At 46.5% G+C, this 22,729-nt stretch overlaps 1 protein-coding gene across 4 annotated transcripts in view; it reads right to left on the reverse strand.

The window, feature by feature from the left end:
- COBLL1 (cordon-bleu WH2 repeat protein like 1) overlaps positions 1-21,692 on the reverse strand; it is a 132,835-nt gene extending 111,143 nt beyond the window's left edge. Inside the window, exon 1 of one of the 4 annotated variants that reach the window (XM_081939686.1) lies at positions 21,405-21,692. In XM_081939686.1, the coding sequence (XP_081795812.1) occupies positions 21,405-21,451 (47 nt within the window). In that variant the 5' untranslated portion in view covers positions 21,452-21,692. The remainder of the gene's footprint in view (positions 1-21,404) is intronic. The other 3 variants (XM_081939687.1, XM_081939682.1, XM_081939683.1) reach the window with 3 other exon arrangements.
- Between the last annotated feature and the right edge of the window lie 1,037 nt (positions 21,693-22,729).

Raw genomic sequence — 22,729 nt, forward strand, 5'->3', positions numbered from 1 at the left:
TATAAATCATGACTTATGCGGAAAAGAGTTGTCAGCCAGATTTGTAGCAAGATCTCCCTTGGGATATTTACTGGCTGACTTTTTTTTTTAATTTTGCCTTTTATTACTTCATAGGTAACTCAAGGTAATGAACATAGATAATACTGCTTCCTCCTCCTATTTTCCTCACAACCACCATCCTGTAACATGAGTTGGGCTGAGAGAGAGTGACTAGCCCAAGGTCACCCAGCTGCCTTTCATGGCTAAGGCCAGACTCGAACTCACAGTCTCACCCTTTTTAGCCTTAACCACTTAGCCTTTTTAGCCTGGTATCTAAAACTGTAGATCAAACTGGCTCTCTTTCTAGTCAGGTCAGGATCCTAGAGATTTAATGATTTTCCCCCCATGATATTTATGTTTTTTCTCCAAGCAATAACACAGAATAATCTTGGAACTATCTTTGGTGGGATAGTTCATTCAACTTACCAGCCCTGAAAGTTTAATGACCTCCCATCCAAATAGTGACCAGAAAGGGCATTGCTACTTACCTGATACACCTCTTCTCATAGTGGGGGAGGAGTATCCAGGATGGGTTGACCTTGTCCTCTCATTGATTGGGTTGAGTCAGAAAAGTTCTTTGCGCCACACACTGGTCACCATGTGGGGGCATCTTTAGCCTCCTTTGGACTAGTGATGTTCCGCCCTCTCAAAGGTGAGAGGAACTGGCTCCTTCCCATGTCTGCGCTGCTGCTAGCGGCCGCCCGTTTGAAGCGCGGCTTGAAATCTCCTCAAGAGGGCGATTCGCGCCAGAAAGGAGCTGAGTGCACGCTTAACTTCAAACAAATGTACGTGGCTTGGGCTTCTTGGAGCCTGCTGCACACCGCCTAGCCGGCTGAGATCCAAAAGAACGCAAGCGGTTTGGGCTGCTCAGAACTCTGTCGCACGCCACTTGCTGGCGTTCTGTACCCTTGTGGGTCCTGGGGGGAATGTGCTTGGCTTTGCTTTTAGCCTTGCTTCCCCCTCCCCCGGAAGAGGCTCCCAGAGAGGTTTCAAACCTGTTTGGAGGTTCCTCTGTACCTCTGGCAGGGCTGCTGGTCATAGCTGCAGGGACCAGATTCTTGTGTCCTCGGAGGAGCAGGGGGCCGCCATCTTGGAGCACATGGATCCCTGCTATCCAAAAAGGCGATTCGTGCCGAAATTCAAAGGGGCTTGAAAAGCGACTTGTGCTGCAAAGAGCTGCCACGCCCCTTGCTGCTGGTGGGATTAGCCTTCTGGAAGCGACGGTTCATAAATGAGCTCTTCTCCCCACTCCCGCTGTGATCTGGTGAGGCTTGCGGAGGCTCATCGTTGCAGAGTGGCTGGCGGTCCTTGCTCAGTGACCTAGGCTGTGTGCCACCCCTGGGGCTAATGGCGACCGCCCCTAGCCCCCCCAGGCTTTCTGTGAGTCTCCAGATACTCACTCAGGCAGTTGGTGGTAGTATTTGCGCTTTTTAAAAAAGTCTCTAGTTTTTTCCTTAGGATTCTCAGAAGTTCCAGGATGGCACAACCGCCCAGTTGAGGGCTGAGTCGATAACTGGGTAGTACCTGGTGACCAGGGCCCAAAGAGCTTATCTGACTCAGCCCAATCAACGAGAGGACAAGGTCAACCCATCCTGGATACTCTTCCCCTCACTATGGAGAACATCCATGTCAGACAGATGCTATTGTAAGAAGCAGACTACATACTATTGTTTTGTATAAAGTACAAGTTGCATTTTTCAAAGCCTGGTTGGGCAATAACATTGTTACTTATGTTTAATATCACTACAGTTAACATTATAGTTCACTGTTATGCAAAATTTATAGCTCTGTTTTAAATATTGGGAAATTTTGGCCTTTCTGTCATCTGAATAGGTTGCTTCTTTTGGCCCCCATCAATTACTTAATTTCCTGAAAGCTAGAAGTGGATTCTTTTTCAAACTCAGCAGCCCAACACCTGAATAAAATTTAAGTATTTTCTGCAGTTTAAGTTGCAGTGTTTGCCAAAAAAAATTATTGAATTTGTTCACATATAATAGCACAATCGACTGGATCTTAAAAATAATACTGCTCAGGATCCTAATTTAATTAAACAAAATGTTAAATCATTTGTCTACAGCAGAAGTTCTTTAATGACTGGAATTTTAAGAAATGTCAAAGCATGATTACTCTTACACTAACACAGAGCAAGCATTGTTCATGCTGTTCTGGAGTTGTTCAAAGAAACCTTTAAACAACAACTGAGACACATTTCCCATACTAACATGATGTGACTATATTCTGGCATTATAATGAAAACATTATATGCTCTCTTTTATCTATCAAATCATTTTCCAAGTATCACCTTATCTTATCAACTATAAGTCATTGCATATGCGCTAATAGTTATTATACTGCAATGCATATTAAATGCCCCCCCCCCCCAGTGCCTGTTGGAAAACACTCTATAAAAACCACTTTGAAAATGCTGAAGTAATTAGGGTGTAACTTTCTCTGTGGTTAGTCTTATTGATCTTTTAATTATGCTTGACTAGATTATCCAGTAATTTGACATTCATATGTTGTCCGAAATAGTTTGGAATAACTACTGAGGACTAATAAATCTCTGTACTGAATAAGAGAGCCAACTGAGTCTAGTGGTTAAGGCACCAGGCTAGAAACCAGGAGACTGTGAGTTCTAGACCTGCCATAGGTACAAAGCCAACTAGGTGGCCTTGGGGCAGTGACTTCCTCTGTAAGTATAAGTATAATCTTTATTGTCATTGTACTTAAATACAACGAAATTGGTCTAAGAACTAGGAAAGACACCATGGCATCCTACTTCCAAAGTATTGCCAAGAAAACTGACGGGACATGTTCAGGCAGTCACCAGTAGTCAACCCTGGTTCAAAGCCAGAAAAAATAATAATAGGCTGAAGTCTTATTTTGGGATTGTTATTGTTATCAGCCTGGACTCATCACTCCTGCTTTGCACTGTTCCAGGTGAATCTCAGAAACGCATTACTCCCCATTGCTAGCTTCCAGGTGAATATCAAGAGAGAATTTGTGGCTGGAAGGTAACATCGAGAGAAATAGGAGAATATTAACATGCTTCCCATAATAGTAATTGTAATATAGATATTCCTATACACACACATACATAATTTTATGAATGCTGGGATTTGACTTTCAGTCTTTTCAAGTGAGCCTTGGGGTTTCAAAGTCACAGAATTTCTGATCTAAACTAACACACTGAGCTCAAGTGTGCTGTCCTCAGGAGGGAAGAGCAGTGCAACAACGTACAAAGGCCACACTGCTTGTAATACTGGGCTCTCCTTGTAAAAAGTATTTTTTCTGATTTCACCCTCTTCCCAATTCTGCTCAGAAAAGCCATACAAATGGTCCCCAACTTATGACTAGTTGCAATTATGATGGAAAAGTTACTCGCAACCTGATTTCTAAATAATGGCAGCTGCAGCACCCTATGGTCAAATGAACGAAGGAAGGAGCAGTATAAATCCTTCCATTCCCCTCCATCAGAGGTGGTATTCAGCAGGCTCTGACCAGTTCTGGACAACCGGTAGCAGAAATTTTTAGTAGTTCGGAGAACTAGTAAATACCACCTCTGACTGGCCCCGCCCGCATCTATTCTCTGCCTCTGAAGTCCTAGCTGATCGGGAGGAAATGGGAATTTTGCAGTAACCTTCCCCTGGAGTGGGGTGGAAATGGAGATTTTACAGTATACTTCCCCTACCATGCCCAGCAAGCCATGCCCAGCAAGCCATGCCATTCTCACAGAATTGGTAGTAAAGAATTTTGAATCCAACCGCTGGGGCCTGCTTCCTATCCAGCTGGGTCCTCCCCTCCTCCCCACCCATCACTGATCGATCACTTTCTTTTTACTGTAGATCTCCTTCCAGAAGTACCCACTGCATCACAAAGCCTTCCTACACAGTAGAGGCCTCATGGCTCCGTCCTAGAAGTAGGTGCCAATTTGGGAGAGGACACCATTAATTGTGGCTACTGCTAAATGTCGCCTGCTTCAGAGATTACATTAGGCAAGTAGGGAAGGCTATTTGAACTTCAAGGACCATTCAGCTATTGTCAATTCAGCAATTGATCCAAGTCCTGAAAAGGGAGATTTGCAATTTTCAACCATCACAGTGTCTTTGCAGTCATATGATCATAATTCAGTCCTTTGCAATTGGTGCATTTACAACCAGCATCCTACAGTCACATGACTGCTTTTTGTGACTTTCGGAACCAACTTCTGATGAACAAACTCAATGGGAAAGCTGGCCACATTGATTCCCTTGATAGCAGCCAGAATTGATGTCTTAGGTCAAGACTGGTTATGTGGTTTCACTTTATGATTGTGTTGTTTAGCGATAAAGTTGTCAATTGCAGTCAGTAATAGGGGCTATCTGTATTAAAGATTCCTCTGAGCCAAGCTCAATTTTTATGACTTCATGACACATCCCTGTACTTTCCTGATAACTATGCAGAAGTAGTTTGCCATTTCCTTATTCTAAGATGGTTTTTGATTTCCAGATTAATGTATATCCTTGGTTTCTCTCAGATGGCTTCACATGAAAATATTATCTATGACCTGATCTTGCTCAAAAGTACAAGCAAGTACGTCTTGGGGTAGTTCAGAAAGTGATATCAGAGAAGGCGGAGCTCATCTTAGTGGCGTCCTACTGGCCGCGGCAGGTGTCGTTTGCGGACCTAATGTGCCTGTCAGTGTCACACGCGTGGAGGATCCCGGGGAGGGATGTGGACCTCAGACAGGGGAACCTGGTGCATCCCGTGCCACAGTGGCTGCAGCTAGGTGTGTGGAGATTGAGCGGAAGCGCCTAAGGGCCACCCAGCTTTCACAGAGGGTGATCTCCACAATTGAGGCTTCACGCAAGGATTCCACCACTAGGATTTATGATTCCACCTGACGGGTCTTTGCAGAGTTGTGTCGGGTCTCGGGAGCGAATCCTCGTGAGGCTTCGGTACCGCATGTCTTGGAGTTCCTCCAAAATGGATTGGATAGGGGGCTCTCACATGGCACCCTCAGGAGACAGGTGGCAGCCCTCTCCATGATTATTCGGGGAGAGGGGCTCCTTCCACTTTCCCAGGTCCCATTAATTAAGAGGTTTTTGAAGGGTGCAGGGAATCTCCATCCCCCGGTAGTCCACAGGTTTCCGACATGGAGCCTCACTACGGTTCTCCAAGCAATGACAGGAGCACCATTCGAACCTCTGAGGACGATTGACCTGAAGTTGTTAACTCTTAAGGTAATGTTCCTTGTGGTGGTCACCTCATCCCGTCGCATCTCCGAACGGGGGCACTGTCCTCCAGGTTGGATCTTTGTACATTCCACAATAATCGGGTCATCCTGTGACTTGATCTGACTTTTGTTCCCAAGGTTAACTCCCTTTTCCACAGGTCGCAGGAGCTGGTATTACCGGATTTTTGTCCAAACCCGTCTCATGATAGGGAGCACCTTTGGCACCGGCTGGATGTCAAGTGTGCCTTGTGCATTTACCTGAGGCACGCAGAGGGCCTCAGGAAGTCTGAGGCGCTCTTCGTTTCCTTTTATCCGTCTTCCTTGGGAAAGAGGGTGTCCTCCTTGGCTATAGGGAGGTGGATCAAACTGGCCATCGCATTGGCCTATGAGGTTCAGCACCTTCTGGTGCCCCAGGGCATCACAGCACACTTCACCAGGAGTGCGGCTACCTCGGCGGCCTGGGCCACACAGGCGCCTATCGTGGAGATTTGCAGGGCGGCTACATGGGCGTCCCCGTCTCTCTTTTTCAGGCACTACAGGTTAGACGCGTTTGCATCGGCTGACTTGTTTTCAGGTGTTTTGCAGTGGTCTTGACTCGTTGAAACTGGAAACCAGAAGCACGGAGCACAGAGGCATGGCTTCAAATTAACTCTGTCTCGAGGCCAATTAGACATCACAATACCCAATCCTGGCTAATCCTGCAAAACCTCCTAAAACAACAGTTCAGGTAGGACCAACTGTCAATCTACCTCCTGTAGCAACATTCTCCTGGTATGAAAATCTACATCAACAGTCTCAATAATATTTCAGGCATGGAATGATGGCTTATGACAAGTATTTCTAAGGATTAGACCAATTTGTAAACAGAATTAGATGCCCTACAATACACTGTTGCTCTACAGGATTATTTGGTGCTAGTTTATTTATTTAATCAAATCTATAATCTACCTCAGTTAGAGTCACCACTCTAAGCACCTTACAACATCTAAATTATTGAAATAATAATAAAGGAGAATTACTAGAACCACTTCTAGTACCATGTTTCCCCGAAAATATGACATGTCCTGAAAATAAGGCCAGGTGGGGGGGAAATGTAAGCCCTCCCCTGAAAATGACCATTGTCTTACCTGAAGGGTCCTTTTCAGGGCGCTGCAACGGAGAGTCCAAAGAAGGGTTAAACACAGCCAATCTGCCCAGAACTGAATTGAAAACTTTAAGCCACGCCTCTGGTGCCGACTCTCCTCAGATTTATTCAATGAAGACGTGGAACAGTTGCGCGCTGAAACTTCAACTGGAAGTCTAATATGGAACAAGTCAAAAATAGTCCAACAACAATAACAGAAACAACAAACAACACTGTGACTTCACAAACACCAGCGGAGAATAGACCCCAGGGCGGGGTGGACTCTCCGTTGCAGCGCCCTGAAAAGGACCCTTCAGGTAAGACAATGGTCATTTTCCAGGGCGCTGCTCTGGAGAGTCCAAAGAAGGGACATGCCCAAGCTAACTGTCACTAGGGCGGGAAGGCTCAGCCATCAGGGTCGCTCCGCTGGTATGGATGCCCTGAAGAACACGCCTCCCAAAGGCCCCTTCCGCCGATGCAAAACTGTCCAGTTTGTAATTTCGGACAAATGGAGACAGAGAAGTCCAGGTGGCCGCCTTGCAGATCTCTTCAATCGGTGCCTGTGTAGACCAGGCAGCTGTGGTGGCGGCGCTTCTAGTCGAATGTGCTGTGATATTGCGAGGCACAGGAACGGACTGTAAAACGTGGGCAAGCGCAATGCAGGCTCGCAGCCATCCGCCGATGGTAGATGAAGAGACCTTCTTGCCTTGAGAAGCTGGTTGAAAGGAGACGAATAGAGATTCGGATTTCCGAAAACTGGCCGTGCGCTTGATGTATCTGCGAATAGTCCTGCGCACATCCAGCATGTGCCAGTGCTTTTCCCTCGGGTGCCGAGGATGCGGACAAAAATCCGGAAGGACCACCTCCTGCGCCCGATGAAACCAGGAATTGACCTTCGGAATGAAGGAAGGGTCCAGCCTCAGGATTACTCTGTCGTTACGAATGAGACACAAGTCCTCTCTGACTGACAAGGCAGCCAGTTCCGATATGCGACGAGCAGACGTGATAGCGACCAGAAAAACCGTCTTGAATGTGAGGTGTCTGAGACTGGCCGTCTTAATGGGCTCAAACGGGGGCCCGATGAGGGACCGCAACACTACATTGAGATCCCAAGATGGGTATCTGTGGACCACTGGGGGTCTCAGGTTGGTCGCTCCCCTGAGGAAACTGCGGATGGTCGGATTCCGGCCAAGAGATGCGTAGCCCTCAACTGAGAGGATGGTTGACAGGGCTGCTGCCTGGCGCCTCAGGGTGTTAGGTGCCAGGCCCTTGTCCAAACCTTCCTGCAGGAAGTCCAGGATGACAGGAACCGAAGCAAGGGGCGCAGACGTACCATGAGCCGTGCACCAGCTGGCGAAGGATTTCCAAGTGGCGTCGTAGATGCGCGTCGTGGACTGCCGTCGTGACGCTTGGATGGTGCCAATCACCTTGTCTGACAACTTGCCTCTGCTTAGGAGATCCCTCTCAAGTGCCAGACGGCCAGCTGCAGCCACTGGGGTTCTGGATGTTGAAGGGCCCCCTGGCTGAGAGAGATGTCCTGTGGAGGAATCCGCCACGGTGGTGTGATCGAAAGACTCACCAAGTCTGCAAACCAGGTTCTCCTGGGCCAGTACGGTGCTACCAGCAGCACCTCCGCCTCCTCTGCTAGGATCTTCCTGATGACTCTGGGAAGAAGAGGTAGCGGGGGAAAAGCGTAAAGCAGACCTTTCGGCCACGGGCCGTGCAGCGCGTTGACTCCTTCCGCCCTCGGGTCGTGGAACCTTGTGAAGAACCGCGGAAGATGCGCGGTGGCCGCGGTGGCGAACAGGTCCACCAGCGGGAGGCCGAACCTCTGGGACAGTTGCTGGAACAGCAGCGGATGTAGACGCCACTCCGAGTGGTCGACTGTGGATCTGCTCAGCCAGTCCGCCTGGGTGTTGCTCGTGCCCGAGATGTGCTCCGCCTGAAGAGAAAGGAGATACCTCTCCGCCCATCGACCCAAGAGCTCCGCCTCCTTCATCAGGGATCTGGAGCGCGTTCCCCGTCGATTGATGTGCGCCTTGGTGGCGACATTGTCTGTCATGATGCGCACGTGGTGGCCCTGAACGGTGCTCTGGAAGCGCTTCAGCGCAAGCCTGACTGCCCTCAGCTCCAGCCAGTTGATGCTGTGAGCGGCTTCGGAAGGGGACCACCTGCCCTGTGCTAGCTGGTTGTAGCAGTGGGCCCCCCAACCGAACAGGCTGGCATCCGTTGTGATGGTGAGCCTGACTGGCTCCTTGAATGGCGACCCCTTTAACAGGGCCGGAGACAACCACCACTTTAGAGAGCGACGTACCTCTGCTGGAACTGGAATCAGTCTTGTTGAGCTGCTTTCGTTTGTTCTTTGATATGGAAGCAGGAGCCACTGAAGGGGACGGGAGTGAAGTCTCGCCCAAGGCACGATTGACAGGCACGAGATCATCTTGCCGAGGAGCTGTGAGAGCTGAACCACCTTGACTAGACATGACTGCTGCACCTGAACGACCATCTCCCGAAGGCTGGCCACCCTTTCCGGAGACAGGGATACCGTGCACGAGGTGGTGTCGATGACAGCCCCTAGATGCTTCAGTCTGGTCGTGGGGACGAGATGACTTTTTTCCAGGTTGATGGTGAACCCGTGGTCCCGGAGCGCCTGCATGGTGTGTTCTAGGTCGCTGACAGCTTGTTGATGCGATGATGACAGAATGAGAACATCGTCTAGGTAACAATGGAGTCTGACCGGACGTGACCGTAGAAAAGCCGCCACGGCTGCGAGAACCTTTGTGAATGTCCTGGGCGCCGATGACAGGCCGAATGGCATTGCCCGGTACTGGTAATGGAGGCCCGCGTAAGAGAACCTCAGGAACTTGCGGTGGGCTTTGCGGATAGGGATGTGGAGGTAGGCCTCTTTGAGGTCTATGGACGTTAGTATATCGCCTGGCCTGATGCACCCCAAGATGGACTGGAGGGACTGCATCTTGAACCTGCGATATGTCACGTGGTGATTGAACCTCTTTAGATCTAATATCCCCCTCCACCCTCCTGAGTTTTTGGGGACCAGAAACAGGATGGAGTAAAACCCTCTTCCTTCCTGGCCTGCTGGGACAGGTTCTATGGCCCTGATCTCCTTGAGGTGCCTTATCTCCTGTTCCATGAGGGATCTTTTGACTAACCCTGAGGGAACTGGACACCGGATGAAGTGGCGGGGAGGGGGGGACCAGAATTCTAAAGTGAGACCCATGCGGACCGTTTGAAGAACCCACTGGTCCGACGTGGTCTGCTCCCATTTGGCGTGGAACAACTGCAACCGCCCTCCTATGGGAGCTGACCTGTGATGGTCATTTATACCTCCTAAAGGGTCGGGAGCCGGAGCCCCCCCGAAATGGCCGCTTGGAGAAGGGCTGCTGGCGACCTCTGTCTCGAAAGGACTGACGGTCCTGAGACCGCTCACCCTGCTGGGGATACGCCCGATGATAGGGGGCGGAGCTGGTGGAGGGCTCATTGTTCCGAAAGGCCTGCCTCCTGTAAGAGCCAGGACCTTTACGATCAGGCTTTTTGGTGACTGATGGCATCACTTTCTTTTTGTCCTTGTTTTCCACAAGGACTGGATCAAGGACCTCACCAAACAGCTTGTCCCCTTTAAAGGGGGCAGTAACAAGCTTCCATTTGGAGCGCATATCCACATTCCAGTGCCTAAGCCACAGGAGGCGTCTGGAAGTAACATTAGACGCTAGGGCACGCGAGGCAAACTTAGCAGCATTCAGAGTGGCATCAGCAGTGTACTCTGTGGCTGCCATGATTTTATTGATATCCTGCCTGACTTTAACGTCCTTGGCAGGTATCTTCCTCAACAACTGCCTCAGCCACAGGAGAGCCGCCCTGGAGAAAAAGGAGGCTGAAGCGGAGGACTTAATGGCCCATGCAGCTGCCTGATGGGTCTTGTGACAAGCAGTTTCGGTTCTCTTGTCCTCAGCCTTGAGCCCCTCCAACAGGTCAGGAGGGAGCACAGAAGAGGAGGTAAGAGCCGCTACAGGGGGATCGATAGGAGGGAGCTTGAGCAGCTCCTCCAGGCTGGCATCCACCGTATATAGCTTCTTGTCATGGCTGCTGGGGGTAGCCATGGTAGCTGGCTGCGCCCACTGTCTTTGAACTAAATTGAGGAACATCTTGGGTACAGGAACTATTTCCTGGACCGAAATGGGTTCCTCAAAGAGATCCCCAGATAGATCATCAGGGTCTACAACCACCTGAGCTGGGGGGGTGGACCCCATGTGAGTTGAGATCTTAGCCTTATCTAAAATGGTTTTGAAATTATCCAAATTAAATAAGCCTGAAAAGGCCGGCTTTTTGGCGGGGCTTGCCTCATCCCCAGAGAATTCAGCTTCCTGCCTAGGAAGAAATTCCTCTTCTTCCTCCCAGTCTGACTCATCGGAGGCCACTGAAGAATGCAGGGACGGAGGTGGAAGGCTAGGAGTCATCTCTCTGGAATCCTCCTGGGGTTGCAAATGGTGGATCTTGCGAGTGCGCTTGCCACCTTTTCGCATGCCTGCCTCAATGCCCTGGGAAATGGCCCTGTTAATTATTTCCTGCATTTCAGTGGATAGGTTAGGCCCTTGGTCCTCAATGGGGCGAACCCCTTGAGTGGGCCCGGGGATCGGCTGTTGAGGGGCTAAGGGCCCCATTGGAGCTGGTCCCTCCTCCATATCAGAGGGACAGGCAAAGAGATCAGCCTGATCAGCCATGGAATGGCCTGGAGAAGTTGCCATGGCCAAGGAATCCCCTTCCTCTTCACTATCAGAAATGGGGCCTCCCTGGGCTGGAGGAATTTCCCTGGAGGGCTCCCCAGGAGACACCGAAAGGGAAGATTGGGCCTGCTGTTGGGCTTTGGAAACCTGTTTTTCTAAGGCCTTCTGTCGCCTTAATGCATCTTTGTCTAGGCCTGAGCCCTGCTTGGGGCCATGCCTGGAGTAAGGCTTACTCCCTCTAATGGCCTCCCTGGCTGCTTTCCCGGCCTGTCTTACAGGGGCTCTGGAAGAGACACCCTCAGAAGTCTCAGGGGCCTGATCTGCCATGGTAACAATCACTGGTTGGGGCAGTAGGGGGATGGGAAAACCACCACTCACCACCTCCAGAAAGCCCACCGCAGCACGATGCTCCTGAGGAGACAGAGAAACTGCAAGGCCTGAAGTAGCTTGGAATCTTTTAGGCGCGAGCAGAATTCGCTCCCAGCGCCTGCAGGAGAGTAAGGGAGGCGACCCAGCAGGCCACGATCCCACGCCGCTATCACTTGCTTGGATTGGGGCCCAGGTCGCCGGTCACACCGGCCAAGTCTGACTCCACGCGGCTCCTGCAAAGAGCCAGGCACCAGGCAGCTGCGGCAAAAAACTTTTAAAAGTAAAGCCGGAAGATTGCGCAATCCAAAATGGCGGCCGGAACTCACCGGAGCTCTGTGCGCCAAATTTAAAGAGGGAAGAAGCCAAAATGGCTGCCCTGGAAGCCCACGCAGCAATTTGACTTGCTAGAAGCACAAATTGCAACGGAGGGCTTCCAGTGGGAATCGGCCCCCAGTAGGGGTGCCCCAACAGCGCTGGCGTCGGCACTCCGACCCACACGCTTCCCCCAACAGCTGCCTGTGGCTTCTAGGAGCCAGAGCAAAGCCCCGGACTCCAGGAGAGCCGAAAGGGTGAGAAAAACCCAATTAAAAAGGGAAAAAAACAAACTTAAATTTAAACTCACCAGCCTGCTCTAAAAATCCTTAAATATGCTGTTTTAAAAAATTATTCTTCCTCTGGAGAGTCCAAGGAATCAATCTTAGAACTGGAGAAAATCTTAAAGCGTCTACTGGGCTAGCTGAATTGAAAAAATCTGAGGAGAGTCGGCACCAGAGGCGTGGCTTAAAGTTTTCAATTCAGTTCTGGGCAGATTGGCTGTGTTTAACCCTTCTTTGGACTCTCCAGAGCAGCGCCCTGGAAAATAAGCCCCTTTGACAACCCCGTCCTCCAGCCAGGCAGAGTGCCACTCACCAACCTAGTGGTATCCCGAAGGCGCCAAGCCGTGGGAGCCGGGAGGCCCCCAAAGGCACTCATGTTGCTTGGCGCTTCGGAATACCACTAGGTCAGTGAGTGGCACTCTGCCTGGCTGGAAAGGGAGGTTGCTGGGCGGCTGCTCGTGAACGTGGTCACCTCATGGCTGCTGTGTTTGCCCCTGAGGCTCTTTGGGAGCCCGCTTGCAAGAGAGAAGCCAACTGGGAACCCCAAAACAAGAAGCCCTCCCCTGATAATAAGGCCCAAGCCTTATTTTCTTATCAACATGGTAAGAAAACAACAAGATCAATCATAACACCACACAAGACATAGATCACAGAGCAGGATGAGAGTCCAAAGCCTACTGAAATAACAAGGCCTTCAAAGCTTTGCAGAAACAATACAGTATCAGAATGACGTGGATTTCCAAGTGCAGCCATACAGAAAGCCATCTCTAAGAGCTTGCAAGATGACATTGCTTTAACCAATAGGGCACAGAATAAACCAACCCTGCAAAAAAGAGTTGCGAAAAGATCAGCAGATCTTTTTGCAATCTAATAAATATCTGGACCTTAAACCATGCAGGAGACACATTTTGTTGCAGTGGTTAAGGTACCAGGCTAAAAAATAGGAGATTATCAGAGGTAGTATTTAGCCGGTTCGCACCAGTTCACTTGAGCCAGTAGTGGAAATCGCAGGTGGGCCCGCCCCGGCTCTATGCTGTCTTAGTGAGGCACGTTTTTGAGGCTGGGTGTATGTGCGGAAAGCATCCGTGCGATCAAAGCACATGTGCGGAAGGCTGGGCACATGTGCAGAAGGGGCGTGTGCACCTGTGAAGCAAGTACACGTGAACACGGCAAACCTGTGTTAACAAAATGTGAAACCCACTGCTGGAGGTTATATACTATAAACTTTAGTCCCACCTTATGCATGCAAGCAGATGGGTAACTTTGGACCACTCAATCTTTCAACTCTAGAAAGAAGGCAAAAGCAAACCACTTGCCAAAAGCTTGCCAAGAAAACTGCAGGAACTAGTCCAGTCAGTCACCAGCTGTGGACATTGATTTCAAGACAATAAGCTACATACAATTTTATAGATGACAACCAGCTGAATTGTACCTAGAGGCCAGTGGCAACCAGTGATGGTCATGAAGCAATGGTGTTACTACTCATGGTGTGACTATGCATTCTAGACCAAAGCAAGGACCTTAAATTCAATCTTGACAAAAAAATATTGACTTAATGGATTCATTGAGTCAATGTACTGGCTCAACAGTATTAACTATGAAAGGGATCTAGATGTCCGAATGCGGAGCTCTCCAACTTTAAGACTTGTAGACTCCCAGATGGAAGCTTGTCAAAGAGAGATACAATCTAGAAGTAAGGATACCTTTTCTGACAGTAAGAGCGATAAACAATGGAAAAGTTTGACTCCTGAGATTGTGGGTGCTCCATCACTGGAGTGTTTCAAAAATAGACTGGACAACTATTTGACTGGGATGTATAAGGCTCCTGCCTTGAGCAAGGGATTGGACTAGAAGACCACCAAGGTCTCTTCCAGTCCTACGATTCTATGACTGAAACTAACACGAAGCAAGCAGTAAAACTATTGAAACACATTGCTCCCAAATGCTGGGGTTAGCCTAGGTACTACCATAACCATTTCTTCCACAGTTACTGCGCAGTCATGAACTTACCAAACTGAGCAATAAATGCAGCACTACTTGATTCTAAAATGGCACTTTTAGAATAATTAGATCTCTCAGAAAAACATATTGTTCTAAGAAATACGCAGTGTATATTTTGTTCTCAATTTTAGCAATCAAAAATTAATAATAATTTTTAAAGGAGCCAGGAAACAGTTGTTTAAGACACCAAACGTGCCGTAAGTTAATTTTCAAATATACAGTATATGCAAACCTTGAAAACTAGTTTTGTCAGTTCAGATTATCCCATGATTTTACAGTGTTTTCAGTTAAGGCACATGTTTTGAGTTTGCATTCCTTTATTCCTCGGACCCTTTTAGCTTTTCCTTGTGAATAGTTTTATGGTTGCTTGAAGACAAAACTCCTGGTACTGTACATGGTTAATTACAGAAAAAGGGATTTACTTACCAGCCAAATTAAGTCTGCTTAAGCCATTATATTCTATGTGTTTCTGCATTCCTTTCTATAAATACTTCAACTACTACAACTTTATCTTGCTCCCCTTCACAACATTTCTAAGAACATTGTTCTTTTCCCTCACATGATAAGCTTCTAAGCTGGTTGGGATAAGGAACAATAAAGTCAACCCATAAGCTTAATAACTTATTAAGGATTTTGATTCAAGAGTTCCGACATCTTCACAATTAAAATGCCTCTCGTCAGGCAGAGAAAGCCTCTGAACCACATTTGAATGTTGAATGAAAAGGTACTTGAAAACATTTTTATAAGATGCATCTATATGGTATAGGAACAGGCTTCTAGACAAGCCCCAACTCAAGGAAATTTGAAAACTGTTCCATTTAGCTGGATTCACCTGTACAATACAATATGGTTAAAGATAGCAATTATTTAAGTAAAATGTTGTTTAAAAAAACTTAAGATACTGTACATGTGGGAATTTCATTTTATTTGGTAAGGTATGTAAGATACTGTAAAGCAGTTTGCATCAGACTCATGTCTTCCAGGTGTGATGTTTTGTAATTTATTCAGTACTGCCTTCTATTTGGGGAACGCTAACATCCTTAGAACAAATGCAACCGTAATTCCTAGCCACCATGGTTTATTTCCATGAAATTTGTGCATTCTGGGAATAGTCTAAACCCGTGACGGCGAACCTATGGCACACATGCCACGGGTGGCAGGCAGAGCCTTCTCTGTGGGTCGGCTAGCCATCGCCCCAGCCCAACTCCACTGCACATGCCTGCACACCTCCCGCCAGCCAGCTGGTCTGCGGGTCTCTGCCCCCCATGCGTGGGGGGCATGCAGGGGATGCACAGGTGCATGCGCAGGGGGCCCCATGCACGGAAGGCACTCGCATTGCATTTTGGGGAGGCACAAAAATCAATGGAGAAGCCAGATTCATTTAACAAACGTGCAACTAACTTAACAACTGCAGTGATTAATTTAACTGAGGCAAGAAAGGTTGTAAAATGGGGCAAAATTCACTTAACAACAGTCTTGCTTAGCAATGGAAATTTGGGGCTCAATTGTGATCATATGTCAAGGACTACGTAAACTAGGCAGAAATAGCACTGTTGCTATTATAGTACCAAATACTATATTTCCTCTTTTTTCAACAATATCTAATAATTTCTCTTTTAAACTTTTTAAACTATCCAATAGCTGATGCTCATTTAACTGTAAGTAATGTAACTCTACCGTACACCAACTTTCTTTCACCAGACAAGCTCTCTGTAACCAAAACTAAAGATTCATATCACTGTTAAACATTAGGATTCACTCCACAAAACAATAGGGCGGTCAGAAAAAGAGCAGCTCAAGAATTGCTCCTTTTATTGAAATCCTGTGGTCTCTATAATTGCTAATTATAGCTCCACTCAGGGCTTACAATCACCGCCACTGTATTTAAATATGATTGTAATTTATTTTTAAAATAATTTAAGGATACAATTAAGAGCAAAGTTTCTGCTTAGAATGCCTCACAACAGTATCCTTTGCAAAACTACAAAAGGTATTTGGAGAACAATGGATTTGTTTATCATTTAAACTGCCTTCAGTTTAAAACCAATCTCTGCATCAAAATATAGATGGGGCCTTACTATGGTTTTAGACATTCATTCAGAGGAAATTGCTACTCCAAACACTGCCTCTTTTTGTGATTACACAATTTTTCCAATAACCTCCTTCAGCGACAGAGGCGTGGGAATCTTGTGCTACAGTAAAGGATTTCACGAGAAAAAATTTACTAGTTAAATAACTATAACCAAAATGTTTTTTTTTTTGAAAAACAAAGTGGACAGCAACTTAGAATAACCTAGGGTTAATATGAGTAGACAGACACAATTCTTGAAAAAGACACATATTGCTGAATTACGACTTTAAAAGATAATGTTGACAGGTCAATGGGTCCTGCTTTTCTATATGCACAATGTTGTTATAGTAGCTATGACAGCTACAAACAAACAGCAGTAAAAATGGAGCAATACTAAACTGGAATATTTCTTTTTCAACATTTTATCTGAAAAGAATGAATGGAATCAGCATCTTTCCTAAAAACTATTCAGTACATTCAACAGGGTTTTCTAGCTTCTGTCAGTCCAGGCCTCTTAAAGAAGCAGCTCTAAAAACGTATTAAGGAAACAGATGAGCACAAATTCAAACTTACAATAGATATCAGAGTGCGCACAGCTTTACTACGTGAGACAACCCAGGAGCAATAACAGCAAAAAGAGGTTTGTAATAAATAGTGGCTTTATCTACAAAAGAATATATACCATACATACACGTAAGTGGTGAGTTGCCAATTTTATTACTACCAATTCATGTGCAGGAGCGTCCAGGAAGGTGGGTGGAGCCTCCCACCACCGCTACTACCGGTTCGCCCGATCCGATCAGGGAGCAACCCACCTCTGAGAAACGTACTATAGGCAGGAGTCAAACAATCAGTAGATTACACCAAGGAAGAACTCACAAGGAGACAGACAGACAGACAGACAGGGCCTCTTCTTATGATACAGGCTCTTAAAGGGATAACAGCTAAAAACCTTGCTGACTCATTCCCATCATTACATCAGTGCATCATTGTAGCAGCTGATCAGTTCTTAAATCACTACCCTGACAGAAGTGAGTATACTCATTGTACCAGTTCATGATTCCTTAAGGAGGTATATATTTTCACAGCTTCCAGGACAGCTGCAGGATTCTAAGAAAATACATATTTGAATCAAGGAAGTAAAATACTAGCTTACATGCAAACAAAACTATTCATACTTTTTCCTACTCCCATACACAGAGTTGGGAATAACTGGCATGGCACAAGTATTAATTTTGCAGGCTACTTATACAGTCATTATTCTAATAATCATCCTTTTCTTAATTTCTCAATGTGTTTGCTACATATGAAATATTTTATACAGCTAAACAATTGGTCCACATATACTTTCGTCTCATCCAAAATACACCTGTGACTATCTAGCAGTGGTGGGTTATGACCGGTACACCTGTACACAGTGCCTGCCGGGAGCACCAGGTACCGTTCCAGTATGGTGCTCCAGAGGGCCCACCCGCCCGCCCATGCTCACCAGTATGAGCTATTCGGGGCTTCCGCACATGGAGTGTACGGTGGCTGCGCAATGCTCCGCTGAGCAGCTGGAGCATCATGGAGGCATCGCGGAGCATTGCATGCTGCATTCTTGTGGTGAACCCCCAGCCCCGTTGCACCGTACCAGTTGCACCGGGATCCGGAACCCACCACTGCTATCTAGGATGTGGTAAAATAGGATATACTTGTTTTAAATGAACAAATAATCTAATAAACAACAAAGAAAGGTCACCTGTCTTGCAATTGGCTTTTCTTGCATAATCCAATCTCTTATTAAGGATTTGCTCCTTCAGCATTCCCAGTCAAGATAGAGGTATAAATTACTCAGAAAAGAAAGAGGCATCCATACATCTGAATTTAACTTCAAAGCAGTGGCAACAACTTAAATTCATTAAATAATAATGTTTGTTAGGGCTATGCATTGTTTTTGAATATATAGCCCACAGCATCTACTTGCTACTTTTTAAAGCAGCGGCACCTTTTTCCTGGATTCATGAAATATCTACTTTAAAGAGTTGTGGGTGGGGTACTATATTTACAGTCTTGTATTCTCTTCAGTACTTTGTTTGGAACAGGATCCAAAGTACCATGCAGTCCTAGCATTTGTACTAAAGCTAGGCAAGTTATTTTACAGGGATCTGAGCACTCCTCCAGATCTGGTTATTGAAGCAGATGTTCCAAAGTCCTCCCACAACTTTCCAATGCTTTGAAATCCCACCAAATGATTTATACAGGCCTATTTCATACTTTCTTCTATATGGCGATCAGGGTGGTTTTACATATGGTTTACAGGTGGTCTATTTTCCAAGTACTCAGAGGGCCAAGACTGCCTTTCCTAGATTGCAGCTTTAGCTTCCTTGAATGTTAACACACCTTCAGGCCATTCAAATATAGTCACTGGCTCTGATCCTGGAACCATATCAAATGCTTTATATATTAATATCATATTCAATGTAACCATTATTGTTAAAAAACAGGCAACAGAGTAGTTTGTAATAAAACATGGGCAATAAACAAGAAGTTGATTCACCATCACCACCCCTATTTTAGTCTGTTTCTGTCTTATATGCATTACTAATATTTTCCTGCAATTCTTCCATAATCCAGAGTACTAAAAAGAGTTCTACATAATGAGACTTTTAAAATAAGTTTGATGTCCAACAGATTTCCTACTTATTAATATGAACAGGTTCTGGCTTGTTGCTTAAAAAATAAATTCATACCACAATCTACAGGAAAATGCAGTCTGAAAGTATAATTTCTTTTGTGCTACTACTAACACCACTACATATAAGCACCATACAAAAGGCTAGTAGGATTATTTGCAGAACAGTGTGCTCTCTCACACATGCCTTTGTTGTTTAAACCACTTTGTAGATTATAATATACAATATACTGTGTATGTAGAGGGGAAACTACTTGGATTGGCCACCCTCTTAAAATCTTGGGCTTGGAATTATGTGCACCAGAAACAATACCTATTTGTTTCAGAGTATTTTCAGATTGATAGGCTGTCATGTGCTGAACTACCTGTTCTTTGTTTTGTGTACACAAACATGAAGTACAATTGGTGCAACTGTTAACACTTTATACTGTAATCTCAGAGAATGTAAGAGAGAAAACATAGGACTTCTCCAGTCTGTCCCAACCGCATTTCAGCTTCTGCAACTTCCCTCCACCCTCAAAATCCAGGGCCAATAAATTATATTCCAATCCTACACAACAGAAACAACCGCCCCCCAAACACACATAAACACACACTAACTGTTTCCATTTCTTTGAAGGATTTTTCAGCACCTGTCCCTGGGTAAAGAGGCTCAAGGAAAGATAATCAATTTCTTATTGGATTTAGAAGTACTTAGAAGTAGCAAAAATTCCCACTGCTTTCCAGTGTCTCAAAAGCCCACCATACAGGCGAGAGTCCATCCTTCTGCTTCTCAGTGCAGAAATCCCTAATATGTTCCAGTAGATTTCAAAAGCATCACTTGGAAGCAGAAATAGCCAATGTGGACCCTCAAGAGTCCTACGATAAGGTTTCTGTACTGCTGTGAGCTATACAATTTAAAGTTTCTGCACACTGCTATCAAGCAATTTAAGGAGGAATATACCTCTGAGTAAACAGGTATTTTGCTTATGGCATTTGTACTTTACTGCAACAAGCAAGCACTCGCCCTCTAAATAAGTTAGACAGTCATATTAAAACTTGATAAGTGTTCTTAACAAGAAATTTACAATGGTAGCATCACACATACATTCCAAAAATACTTATGGTATTTGCACAACCACCTGCTTTGCAGTTCTCGTCTTCTTAACTGATGGGAGACTGAAACCCAATAAATATATCCCCAATAAAAAAGAATAGTATGTCGGAGTACTGAAAAACTCAACCAAATGGGAAAATGCAAAGAAAAAAATGTTGGACTTTATGCTAAGAAGTAACAATTTATATATAGTATGCACAATTCTTTTAATTAAATTATTGAACAATTTGTAATAGTTGCCTCACAATATTATTCTAAGATATTTGCCACTACTACCCTACTTCCTAGATGTTCACTATTGTCTTCCCCACCCCAAGATTTAAGGGCATGTGAAATAGTTTTGATGAAAGTTGCATGATATGAAACTTATCTTTGAAATAATGTTTAGTTTTAATTCTCCAAAGAATGAAAAGGAATGTTTCACGCTTCCTTGTTACAACAGCATTTCTTTTATCTTTCCATAGCTTTCCCGAAAACCAAGGAAGATAAAACCACAGAAATCTAATACTCTTGTGCACAGCTTTGCACTAAATTATCTGTATAGTAAGCCAAAAATAGTTTAAGATTATAATTAGCCCACCTGTTTCCCCCATTAACATGCAAATACATTTTTCTTGTTCAGAGACTGCATGAGAGATTTCCCAGTCTTTGCAAAATATCACATTAAATCCACATAACTACTCAAGTTTGTTTTCAGTATGCGCAAGGAAGGAGCAGGCACTATCTTTCAACACTTAGAAGTCCAACAATAAGCTTTTTTTCTTAAATCAAGTTGAGCTGACATGCCCTTTCCAGAGCTAAGGTGTATTGTTTTACCCAAGCAAACAGGAATGCTTTGTAAGGTGAATTATTATTCCACCAACACAGCATACCATACTCACATTCCTCTCTGCCAAGGGTTACTAACTTATCTTTGCTTTCATCAAGTGAAGTTTTTCCTCTTCTCCCCAACCTTTAAAGAAATAATTATTACTTCCTCACTCAAGCCTTAAAATGTGGGGGCATTCAGAATAAATCTTCCCAGTTTCCACAACTCACAGAAAACCGAACCTTACTTAGGAATAAACCCAGCTGACTTAACAACCAAGTTCCGGGTCTTTGCATCTTGCATTTTTCAAGTAAGGTGCACACAACTCTATGCATCCTGTGTAACTTTATTCAGAGGCTCTTGTCCCCTAAAAGTTGCCATTCCCAGTCAAACCACCGCAAAGGCAAAGAGACTGTTCCCCACCCTCCTGAGGGCAGCTGGTCACTGTCTCCATAAGACCCATCATCCCCAGACCTCCCCTAAGTGAAGCACTGACTTCTTAGCCAGGTAAGTTTGGGGTTTTTTAAAGGAAGGGGGGCACTACGAGGTGAAGGAGCAGGAGAGCCACTTACCTCGTCCCCCCCCCTCTAACTTTGCTAAACGGGGCGCCCTACTCGCCTTTTGCCTCTGGGGACAAAAAAAAACAGCAGGAAGGAGAGCGGGTGCTTACCTGGAGAGAGCCACGTCGCTCGGGGCCGTGCAGGTCTGACCGTCCATTTCTCTTTAAGACGGCTGGTAAGCTCCAGGTCGAAGTCCAGCGGAGGCAGGAATGCAAAAACTACGCTTACTCCCTTGCAAGTGTCTCTGCTCCCCGCCTCACCTGTCTGGAGCCGCCGAAAGCTTTAGACTCTGGCGGCGGTGCTGGTTTCCCGCCGCTTCGGCGTCCCTGAAAGGCGACTCCGCATTCTCCCTTTCCTTCTCCCCTCCTCCCTTCAAAAGCCGTGAGGCGCTTTCGTACGGTTGCCCAGCTGGCACGGCCCCGCGCGCTTCCTCCTCCTCCTCGCCCTTAAAGGCTCTTCTCCTCCTTCCCGGAGCTCAGCGGGAGCCCGGCATAAGGGATGGGAGGCTACTTTTGAAACCACACCTTGGAAAACTTCGCTGGGAAGGGAGGCGGGGAACCATTGAGTGGGGTGGGGTGGGGTGAGAAAAATAATAATCCCGGCAACGCCGAGCTTTCCCGGCTGCAAACGCCAGAGGGAAGCCGCGCTTTCCTGCAGAGCCAGAGCAGACTGGCTCCCTTTGGAGGGCTCTGCCTGCCTTTTCTTCCGAGACTTGGGGGGGGTGTTTGTGTGTTTATGTGTATTTGTGGGTGTGTTGGGGACGGGAGGGGGTGTAAAAGGCTCCCTGGTTTCCCCCCACCCCCCGTTTCCCTCTCTGCGGGCTTTCCTCGCGCTGCCCTTAGCCTAGCCAAGCGCTTGAAGCAGCTGTTTCCGGACAGGCTGGGAACTGCAGCTGCTCATTCCCGCCGCCGGGGGTTGGAGGGAGGCGTGTGCGCTAACCAGTACGGAGGAGAGAGAGAGAAAGGGCGAGCTTTCCAACAGGTGGGGAGGAGAAACGCGGCTCGCTTCGGGCGTCGGAAGAGGGTTAATCCTGTTAACGTTTCGCCCGGGCCTCTCCAAATCCGCCTCAGCGCGCAGGAATCCGGGTTTGCAAACTCGCTTGGCTCTTGGGAAGCAGCGGCTTGTCAAGACACACCTGCATGAAGGTGCCGCGGCCCGTGCTCTCCGCTCTTTGGGCTGCAACATCCCCTCCGCAAATGGGATGTTTTGAGGTTGTTGTTTTTTGCTACAAATCCTTAGCAATTGACTGGGTGGTTTTGCTTGAGAGAAAGGAAAGAGTATTTCCCAGGGGTGAAATTCAGCAGGTTCGCAGAACTGATTTAGGAAATTTTGAGCTCCAGATGGCGAGGGAATGGAGATTTTGCAGTATCCTTCCCCTGCCGCACCCACCAAGCTAACGCCCACAGAACCGGTAGTTAATAAACATTGCATTTCA

The sequence above is a fragment of the Natrix helvetica genome (assembly GCF_964273705.1).
Source record: "Natrix helvetica genome assembly, chromosome: 1".
In the NCBI taxonomy this organism is placed as follows: Eukaryota; Metazoa; Chordata; class Lepidosauria; order Squamata; family Natricidae; genus Natrix; species Natrix helvetica.